Source organism: Arachis ipaensis, chromosome B6, assembly GCF_059453495.1.
Source record: "Arachis ipaensis isolate K30076 ecotype BB chromosome B6, ASM5945349v1, whole genome shotgun sequence".
NCBI classification, from domain to species: Eukaryota; Viridiplantae; Streptophyta; class Magnoliopsida; order Fabales; family Fabaceae; genus Arachis; species Arachis ipaensis.
In genome coordinates this window covers 4,403,106-4,414,915 of record NC_142441.1, presented here as the reverse complement: position 1 = coordinate 4,414,915, position 11,810 = coordinate 4,403,106, and the positions used below count along the sequence as shown (strand labels likewise).

Sequence of the window (11,810 nt, the reverse complement as noted above, 5' to 3'; positions counted from 1 at the left end):
ATATTGTAAATTGTAATAGATGCTTGAATATTTTTATAGTAATAAATCAACATTACAATTTCTATTACAAATAGATCATACACTTAAACAACAGAACAAATCAAATCCTCAAATGTTGTGCTATACCAACTTCTCCTTTATATACACAAACTGCAACCTCATGCTTCACTATTACCCAAGATTCTAAAATTATCTTGAATCTTTCCCATTTGTTTCTCTCCTCCATCAACAATTGATTGCACCTATATCTTACATATTCACTTTACCATTTGATGGAAACACACAAAGTATGAATGCAGGATTTCACGTGGACCAGACTTCTCGAAGGAGTTGATATCTAACATTTGTGATACTTCCTTGCTCGTTGTGATGGCCTTCTCCATTAGCAGTAACTGTAGGAGATGAAGGCATCTTATCAATGATGGATGTAAGAGGGGAATCAAGTTCCTCCAGTTCTTCATCACTGGTATATCCTCTCTTCTGAACGGCTGAGGCATTCCTCTCTAGGTGAGACTTTCCTCCGGCCTCTGCAACTTTCTCCGCCACGTTAGCCGAGGAGGGAGGAACGTAGAAAACAGGAGCAGCCGCATACGGGAAACTCCTAGCAGATTCTGGTGACAACTTCCTCTCCGCCATAAACTAAAGACAAAGTAAATAAATTCAGTAAAACTAGTTTTACCTTTAGTAGTAATATAGTATAGGTGCTCCATGAAATTGATATTTTAGGCATTATCAGAGAGAGAATTAGAATAATATATCTGTTCATTTATTAAAAGCAAACAGGTTTAGTTTTGAATGTTGAGAGAAACCACAATAACTAAGTTTGACATCCAATCATTCATAACATAGTATAGTTGAATAACAAAATTTGATGTTCACAAGTTTGATTAAATCAAGCAAAAAACTAAATTATGAATAAACCTCCTCATGCAGAGATTCCAGCACAATTCCTGGAACAGGATCTGGACAGAACTCATCAGGAGTGAAGTTGCAGAGCACCCGTATAATCAACGAAAGGGTGATGGATGGACATACCTGCTCAACAATTAAAGAAACAGAATAAACATAATGATAGAGCAACAAAAAAGAAAGTGAAAGGGAAATGGTACAGAAGAGAATTAACCTCTCGTCTGACTTGTTTATCCATAAGCATATCCTTTGGGAGCATTAGAAGGTCACTCAAATCGTTAAGGAGGAGAAAAGATTTAGGTTTGCTATCGTTGTCCCTGCTCTCATCGTTCTCACCACTCTCCTGATCTTGCAGACAATCTTCAACATCCATGCCGAACATATCAGTAAGCCATCGAGACCAATTGCCAACCTACAGTTCAAGTAGTCCTTTCATAAGCCTAAACAAACTTTCCATAAGATGAAAACGTGAAACTACAGTAGTTGTGCTGTTCACATCAACATGTTTGTAAACCCCAATTTTGTTAGTTCATATTAATCATTTTTATTTCCAACAATCACTACAGCAATATTCTATGCTAGGCAACAAAAATTTGAATCTTATGCCTAATGACTATCCCTCTAAGAAACTGGTGCTTTTAATCAATAGAAGATTTTCCTATTGTCCAAACATTCAAATTCAAGTTATAGACACACCCCATAAGGTTTAATACAAACAAATATATACATACAGAATTTTTCATCTGTGCACCAGAACCAAAGCTCAAATCTCCTGCGGGAATTGGCAAAACCTTCGAATCCACAATAGGATCTGATACAGGATCAGTTGGGATCTCAAGTGCTGACTCCCGAAGAATTGCATTGAACATTGCTACATCTAGTCTAGCTATGCACTGTTCCATGACCTGAGAAAGGTTTTACATCTACTCAGTATTTCAAGCAAAGTAAAGGGGAATGAAAAGCTCCTTACAGAAAGGAAGGATATTAGTAACAAAGAAAAAGCATACCATTCTAGCCAAAACAGGCAAACAACCACACTCATGACCTCCTGCTCGAACAGGACAGAGCCGCTGAAAAGCATCTTGAAAAGCATTTCTCCATAGATTCATGGAAAAGCTCCCTTGCTTCTGATCACCTAGGGAAGGTCCCCAAAGCCTCCCAATGGACTTATTTGACGAGTCTCCAACTGGAGACTGCATATAAGGAGTCAAGGCCTGAAAACATAGCATGCAGCTAAAGTTATTGCTAATGGAGTATGTACTCCTCCCCCTTATACCAAGCAAAATTAAGAAGGGTTATTTCCTTGCATCAGCAAATGCACCTATATCTTGATTATAAGCACCAATGATAATTTCACAATAGGAGACAAACATTTATACCTGCCACCATACTGATTCCACTAGCCGAGAGAATATCCATGATTCTACTCTTTCTAGTGCAGATCCGAATGTTCCTGTCTCTTGCCAATCTTCAACAAACTTCACAAAGCCCTTTCCTTGTTTGCCAATGGAGCCAACTTTCCATTTCAGTGCTGTAGACTTCCCATTTGACTCGGCTAACCTCACAAGGTGGCTAGTTTGAAATGAGCTCCCAAAGGCTTGTGAAAGTATCTCTCTCAGCACAACAGTATTTGACAACCAGTAAGTTAACCTATAACAGAAATCAAGATCAGAATATTGATTGTTCAAAATACATAGCCAAAATCTTGGATTAAAAAAAAAAGGCCAAAATCAGTAGATGACAAAATCTTAACAATGTGGTATAATGTACATACCTTGAAACATCATTACCACAAGATTTGGCCACCAAAATAAGGCCAGAAACAGTATTCTTGGCAATTGTCGCCCGCCGGTCTTGGGTCCAATGCTTACAAGCATGTATATATAACCTAGAAAGGCGACGAGCAGGTGTGTGCACTTTGTGCGCTGAGCTCCCATGCTCTGGTACCACAGAATAAAGTGACACCTCAAGTGCAGCAACTTCTCTTAGTTCCTCTTCTAGCTTTTCAATTCGCACTTCCATTTCCTCAATTTTTGATTGCATGGCTGCATTATCTTCATGCTCAACTTTTACTTCAACATCAACTGTTTCATTACTTTCATCTTCACTTCCTACACTCTGAGCACCATTTGAGGATCCATCCACAATATCAATTTCCTTGACCACATGAACAGATTTTTCATCAATTCCATTTCCATCAGACAATTCTGACGAAAGTTTTGCAGGAGCTTTCACAGCCTTGAAATTGGTTGAAGGAGTGTTTTTGTTGGTAACTCTAGAAGGCCCTTTATTTGAGTTGATAGGTTTCTTTTGATTACCATTGGATACCTTTGCTGCTTGTTTATTAGTTTTTCTATCAGATCTCTCCCTTAATCGACGATTGCCTTCTATAGGAGCTACTCTAACCTTACTTTTGGGATCTTTAGAAGCTTTTTCAGAATTTTCATCATCCTCATTTGTGAAAGAATCACCTTGTGATGATACTGAATCCTTTACTGTCTCCGTATCTGACACTTCTTCATTCCCATCATTTCGCTCTTTCTCCATATCGCTGGAATGACCATCAACTACTTTATTTTTGCTTTCACTAGCTACCATTTCATTAACTTTCATCTCAACAGGTACCTCCTCAGACCTGTTAACATCATCCACATAATGTATAACCATGTTTTCATAAGTTTCCGAATTCTCTGAGACCGTGTTTGAATCACTTGTAAAACTTTTTGCGGTTTGTCTAGCCAGGGGTGCCTTAGATTCTGTTCCTTTTTCGCTTAATGTTTTGGATGAATTATCTTGCAATATATTCTCTTTCCTTACTGTTCTTCTCGAACTCTTGGTCTCACTATTCCTTGCAGTTTTTCTCTTCTCAATTTCTTTCATGGTTTCAAATTCCCTCAAATATCAATTTAATGAAGAAGCTGTGACAGGGGGAATGATAGCATAAACTAACCTTAGCAAGCTGCCTTTGGTGCAACACAATTCTCAGCTCCTAGAGTATGTAGCCACCATCCATACCTACTTCCCAGGATAGTGATTCCTCCGCCTTAAAACTCCAGAACTTCTTGGGGGCTGCTTTTCCAGTGATTCAAAAACAGCTATGATCTACCTGCAAAAGTGGTTAAATCAAAAGGAAGAGAGACAGATATTAGTAAAAATCATTCATCAAGCATAATTTATAACATAGTTTTGAAGGCATTTAAAAATTAAAACATTCATCACAATGATCATAATTTATAAAACTAAGGAGATAAAAATCTCTGTCTGGATGTACCAGCAAGCACAGCACAAGCTAAAAATGGAAAAATCAGCAAGATGACAAGTGCAGAAAGTTTCCACCGAATATAATTCAGGACTTCAGCAGAAACCAACAACAGTGTCGGTAGGCAGATATTAATATGAAGAAATAACATAGATGCATAATGCCAAGCTATTTGATACACGTTATTGCTTCCAACGCGATCTTATCAATTTTATTTAAAATCTAGTAGATTCCTAAAATCGTAATAACACATAAAACTTTCCAATATTCTGTTTAGCGAGAGTAGACAAATAAAAGGAACATCACTAATTTGTCTTAAACCAAGTCAAATTTAGAAAGCAAAAGGGAATGATGGACGAAGACAAAGTGATATCATTGAAAATGAAATATTCTTTAACACGATAAAAATAAAAAAGAGGAAGAAGAATGGCAAACCAAACAAGATGCTTCTAAAGGAAACCATTTTCTGAGTAAAAATCTAAAAAAGGAATCTTGAAATGCAGTGTCAATAAAGTGAGAGTGGTTGATGACTGAATAAGAACGAAATGTGTTCCATTTCCATCAACATCATCAAAATTTGCAAGCTGTCTATTATATATTCCAATAATTTGAATGACGCCATTTTAACAACTGTCACTAATCTGTATCACAATTTCGCCAATCTTTCTTCTTTGACCAACCCTATTCATCAACCAAAGAAAAAAACTTTGTCCGCATTAGTTAAAAACCGCTACATCAACAACAACATGAAGTTACCACAACCACAAGCATCTAAAATCCAAATCCATAAGTGCAACCACAATCAAAGAGAAAACTTTGATGCATGATTCCATATAAAATGACAAGTATATCCACATCCATATCTACATTTGAAGAACAAAACAAGTAAAATGTCATACAAAGAAAGTAAAGTAGAGAATGAGAAGTGAAGTGAGAGTAGTAGTAGGAAACGAACAAGATCTATATAAAAGGTTCCAAAAACGCAGATGAAAGAGTTGGTACGAACTTGTGTGTGGTCAATTCGGAGAGAGCGTTTGAATTATTTGGTGTGTCACGTGAAACGCAACTAACAGAAGAGGAAGAAAGAAAAGGTTGCAACTTGCAAGTACAGAGAGAAGAGAAGCGAAGAAGAAGAAAAGAAGCACGGGGCGTAATGAGAGAGAAAGACAAAGAGGAGTGATTAATACTCCAAAATGATGGAATTAACACCGAGAATCGAACCTAAACCCTTTGGGATTAACCACATTGATATTGTTAATTACAACTTGAGAGGGATAGAGTGCGGGAACGGGGTCACGTTTTTAAAACTGATTAGAAGTAACAGCGGTAACCGGAAAATGTGTGTCGGTGCCACCAAAACTCACCGGCTGTGGCCGGTTAATTAATGGAAGTCAAACTCATGGGTCTTGATGGGATCCTCGTGGGCTCCACTAGGTCTCAACACCGTCTTCCATGACCCTCCCTATGTTTGATTGTTTAAGGAAATAAAATTTCAGTCTTTTTAATATTTTTAGAAATTGAGAAAGAGTATTAAATTATTGATACATATTTTTAGATTGGAATTGAAATTTTAATGAGATTTTTTTAAAATTATTTTTATTTAATTTTTAAATTTTAAATTTATTTTTTTAATTTTATATTTATTTTAAATTAAACATAAAATTTAGATATACTTTAATTTAATATATTTTAATATTTTATACTAAATATATTTAGTCTCAATTTTATTTATAAACGTAATTTAAAAGATTAATTATATATTAATTTAGGTAAAGACTCAGACTAAATTTTTAAAGTGGTTCCTGAAATTTATGCTGCACTAAAATCGTCCATAAAATTTTTAATTGTATTATTTACGTTTTTTATATTAGAAAAATTGTATCATATTAGTCACTCACCCATTTTCTGTTAATGCGCTAACGTGGCTTAATGACGTGAATCTTTGATAACACGTGTTACTTCGTAGTTTGACCACATGTAACGGTACGATGATGTGTCGGTCAGCGACACATGGCATGATGACATGGATGGTTATGTCACATGTCACAATACTATTTTACCACGTGTCAAATTATGCCATGTGTTCAAATATTATTTGTCCACGTGTTATTCATTATGTCATTATTACAAATGCACCAAATTGGTCCTTTACTTTGCATACTTATTTTAGTCCCTGAAAATTGAATGTCGCACACCAAATTAGTCCTTTCTTCAATTTTTTTCTCAATTTTTTATAATTTTAAAATTTTTAATATTTTTTAATTCACTAATTTTATAAAATATTTTTAAAATTTTAGTTTTAATTATACAAATTTTTTTTACAATATTTTATTAAAAAAATTATACGAGATATTGATATTGATTTAGTAAAGAGTGTAAGAGTTAAGAGTATAATAAAATTTTTTAATAAAAATTTTTTAATATTTAATACCTTAATAAATATTTTAAGAATACTTGATAAGACACTTGTTAACTAATATAAATTCATTATTCCCATCCGTTTTAAGAATATCCGATTCCATATAATTGACTTCTCATTTCTCACTAAATTAATAAGATAGATTTATACTATCGATCGTAATAATTTATTTTATCTATAACTTAGTTAGACAGCCTTTTCATATATTACACTATCTACTTAATATACTAAAACTGGGTTTTCTCCTGGCTATTAAAGGTGACGTGTCGATCTCTCGTGTCTCTGTTTTCCCTCCAAAACGAATAATTTTTTTTTTCTATTCTAAATTATTTTATTGTAATTATATTATAATGAATACTAAATGAATAATATATAATTATACTAATTTAGCAACATATCTTCATTATAATTATATCAAATCAATATTTAATGCACTATTAAACTACTTATCAATTATCAATTAAAAATATTTTTAATAATTTTAATGATAATAATAATATCAATAATAGTAATAATAATAATAATAATAATAATAATAATAATAATAATAATAATAATAATAATAATAATAAATCTTTGTTACCCGATTCACGTATATCAAATAATTTTTCTAAATTATTTTATAAAAAATATCTTTAATATAATTATATTATAATCAATATTTAATGAATAATATATAATTATACTAATTTAGAAACATATCTTCATTATAATGGTATCAAATCAAAATTTAATGCATTATTAAAAAATTACCTTAATAATAGGTAATTTACATATTTATTTTTGTTTTGCTAAAGTCTATATATAGTGTTTTCCTGTGGTACATGAATCTAAATTTGATAGTCAATTCATAATTTTATATTTAGTATTTTTTTTACCATAGAATAAGAATGTATTCTTCGTTTTTTATTGAAATTTATCCTTTTAAGGTACAATTTATAATTTTTTATAATATCATATACTCATTTTATTATATTATTCTTTTGATAATTTTTTATTTGTTGTTACTCTAAGTTATTCTTATCGTCTAATGTTCCAGATCGATTGTCTTTTGCCACAATCATTTACAATGCATCACATCCATGAAATATCTCATCGAGTTGTCTTCACTGATTCGGGTTCCAACTACATGGATGTAAGCGTTCAAATAAGAGGCAATAGTCTCTACTTTACCGAAGGATGGTTGGATCTACTCACCTATTATGACCAACCCAATGGAACGTGGTTAAAGTTAGATTTTTTAGGAGGAGCTCGATTTTTGATTGAGGAATTGCATACACGGAACTTTATAGGGCAAGTTCAAGTTCCATCCCCTCTATGCTTTTTATGTATGCCCAAAAATCTTCGAAGTGGAGCACATAATGAAATTGAGTTCCCTCAGTTTCAGTTCAGTTTTGCTAAATTCGTGACAAATTCAGATATGCAATTTCAATGATTGGTAATATATTTAAATTTTCTTAGTTTAAACTGTGAATTATTAGAATAACTTTTTAACATATTTTAATTTTTTTCAAAAATTACTAGCTTTCTTTTGCATGCATGCAATGCCAATGAGGAGAATAAGAGTTAGTTTGGTTTCTCGGTGTGATAATTCTATATCTTGCCGCATTGCATGGATAACGGATGATGAAGCTTATCTAACAAGAGAATGGTCTGATTTTGCACGAATTCTAAATATTGAAACTTACGATGTTATTTCAGTTGGTTGTCATTATAAGAATGATTCTATACTATACGTGACTAAGGACTAGAATAGGTTCAATATTGTTTAGATAATTTGGTTTTACTATTAGTATTTGATTAAATTATAATTATAGAATTTTAAATTATTGCCTCAATTTATATATTACGATTATTTTTTGTGGATTTGCTATTTTTAAATAATTTAATAAAATGAAGTAGTGTCAGATATTATTAAGTTTATTTTTATTCTTTATTTCTTTATTTGTATTATCATTATATTTGACAAAAAATAAACCTATACATATATTAAATCGTTGACCTAAAGATAATTTATTTGCCAATAATTGGTGGATAAAATTGAAATTACACCCGTGTCATATAATTATAATTGATTAATTGATATAAAATAAAATTATACCCGTGCCATCAGTAATAATCTAAATAATTATATCTTAACAAAATATAATTTGAAATAATTTATAAACAATTATCTTAACAAAAATAATTATTTAATAATTGATTTAAAAATCAATGCAAAAAATAATTATTAATAATAGTATTATTAACTAGGTAAATAATATAATTTCAAATTATTACTTGAAATATAAATAATATATGGAAATTTATTGAGTAAATCAATGATTTTGCACCTTAATAATTTGACAATTATTACTCAATTAACCAGTTAATTGAATTAGCAATAATAATTTTCAATTTCAAATTTTGTATATTAAGTAGTTATCAAAAACTGGGTAATAACGATTTACACGGAAAAATCATTGATAAATTCAATTAACTATATAGAAGATAATATACTAAAAGTTTTAGTATATTATTTATGGCAAGCGAAATTATTTCCTCATATTTTCTATTAAAATTGAAATTAGTAATAGTTTAAAAAAAGGTTTATTAATAAAATTACTAATAGTCACATTTTTATGCACAAGATATATATTTTTTATATATTATTTAAAAAATATAATGAAACATGAATAATAACTGAGTATGTTATTTCTTCGACTAGCTAATTAATGCAAAATCGAGTATCTTTTTTTATTCGATTGAGGTCATATTCTGTTTGGTGAAAGTTTCAATCACCTTAATTAAATCCTGTGTTTGTGCCTTAACTTATACAGATAGTAATATGTTACATATTATTTGGTATATCTAAGTAGTTATTTCCCATAGCGGAAATGTAAAAAATCATATTAAGGTTTATTGCCAAATAATTAGTGGATGAATAATAGTAGATTGTATTATTTTGGGAAAGTATTTTCATTATAATTATATCAAATCAATATTTAATTATGATAAAATATGTTAATTATAATTATATCATAGAATTATAATAATTACGATATTTATGTTATATATTTTAATCATTTATGTACGTAAATAATTAGAAATCAAAATATAACTTATAATTACCCGTGCCATGCAAGATTAAATAAGATATATAATAACATAGATGATTTGTTACTTATACTGATTAAATACAATAAATACATATTAATTTAGTTAAAAAAAATCATTGTCTCCTATGTTTTTCTATTTATTTTTTAATTTATTAAATCCAATCAATTATAATAAATTAATTATATCAACTAATTAATTCAATCAATTATTTTTTAATTTATTTTTTGAATTCAATAAATCAAATAAAATTAATTATACTAATTATTTGTATTGACTAATTGATTTGATTAATTCTTAAAAATATTTTTATTTTATTTATTTTATAACTAATTAATTATTTAATTTTATTAGGATAAATATCAAATTCTATTTCTAATATAAAAATACAAAATTTTATTCATTCCATTTTTATTTTACCACTATAAAAGACCATATATGCTAAAAGAAAATATCATTCATTTACCAATTACTCTTTCATTGGGTAGCTTTTACAACAATTCTTTTTCTTCCTATGAGGCGCCGTCACAAGAAGGCAACTATCATGAACACAAATCAGCACACACTCTTCAACTCCCGTGCTCATCATTTAGAGCAATATATGATATGTTATCCATTAAGCATTTATAGACCATGGTGTTATCATGTTTGCATAAATAAATAAAAAATCCATAATTAAGTTTAAGTCATTTATCTATTTGTGTGGTATATTATAGTGTGAAATTACTTTTTATTTGTGTTGTGCAATGATATTATGGTTTAATTTAAGCTTTTATTTTAGAATTGTGTTATGATTTTATCTCATCCTTTTTTCTTAGATATTAAGTTGATGTATTTTTATTTATTATTATTGAAGCAGATGTGATATAAATTTGTAAAAAGAAAAAAACTTACATTCAATTTATTTTATTGTAGTTCTATTCTTCTATTTTTTATTCTTTTATTTATTTTATTTTTTTTTAAATATCATATAATTTATTATAATTTATACCAATTAATTAATTATAATTCATTATATCAGTTAGTTTAATTCATTAATTTATAATATACATGATAAAATAGATCATTTATTATTTATACATTTATTTTTCTAAAATCTAAATCTGAATAATTATATTTTCAGTTTTTTTATGAACAAAATATTATTAATAATGAATAATAATTAACCATTCATACTTTTAATTAAAGTGTTTGGATGATTTTTATATTTATTAATATTAATTATTGATTATTTTTTCATAAATAAATTATATTATAATTTTATGTTAGTTCATAATTGATTAATGATTAATGTTTATAAAGCTATGTTGCTTTAAATTTTATATTTTATAAATATTTTATTTAAATATATTTTTTTAACATAAAAATGTATTATTTTTAATAATATCATAATTTTATATTTTTTAATTATTCTAAATAAATATTTTATCAAATACTAATTAAAGCTATTCTTCCATTTGCTTTTACTAATATATTTTCTAACTATTATATAAAATTAAAATCGTATTAATGAATTTAATATTAAAGTTAATTTGGCTTTTTATTATTTAGAGTGTTTTTCAATCAATAATTTTATACTCTTTATTTTTTTTTTAGTATCATTTTGAATTTTAATTTAGTACTCAAAGGTAGTGAAATTCTATATAATAATATATTTTATATTAACTTTATTTATTTAATAATAAAATATACTCATATTAATTATATCATATAATAATATATTTTTCTCCTATATTAATAAAAAAATTTCAATAGTTATTAACTACATCTAATAGAATGACTGAGAAGTGAGAACTACGAGAAGTTAAACCCAAGTTCAAAATGCTGAAACAAAGAAAAGAAAACAGTGGATATATGATTAGAGAAAAATGTATAATAATGACAAAATATACTAAAATTGGATTTTTTCTCCAACTAATAAAAGTGAGGTGTTAATTTCTCATGAATTCATTTTTTCTCTAAAATGAAATTACTATTTTCTTTTCAAAATTTATTTTAAAAAATATATTTATTATAATTATATTACAATTAACATTTAACGAATAATGTATGATTATACTAATTTAGAGAAATATTTTTATTATAATTATATAAAATCAATATTTAATACATTATCAACTAATAAAA

At 28.5% G+C, this 11,810-nt stretch overlaps 1 protein-coding gene across 7 annotated transcripts; it reads right to left on the bottom strand.

The window, feature by feature from the left end:
* Positions 1-9: 9 nt before the first annotated feature.
* On the bottom strand, positions 10-5,444 carry LOC107645448 (uncharacterized). Of its 7 annotated transcripts, none has more exons than XM_016349476.3 (9): positions 5,175-5,444; positions 3,860-4,015; positions 2,684-3,544; positions 2,289-2,559; positions 1,917-2,123; positions 1,641-1,814; positions 1,124-1,321; positions 922-1,035; positions 10-639 (listed from the first exon to the last, which is right to left on the bottom strand). In XM_016349476.3, the coding sequence occupies exons 3-9, from the start codon at positions 3,520-3,522 to the stop codon at positions 304-306; spliced, it is 2,139 nt and encodes a 712-aa protein (XP_016204962.1). In that variant the 5' UTR covers positions 3,523-3,544; positions 3,860-4,015; positions 5,175-5,444; the 3' UTR covers positions 10-303. The 7 variants fall into 7 exon arrangements, with proteins under 7 accessions (XP_016204962.1, XP_016204965.1, XP_088345522.1 ...); XM_016349479.3 differs by lacking the exon at positions 5,175-5,444 and adding an exon at positions 4,181-5,088; XM_088489396.1 differs by lacking the exon at positions 5,175-5,444 and adding an exon at positions 4,604-4,735.
* Between the last annotated feature and the right edge of the window lie 6,366 nt (positions 5,445-11,810).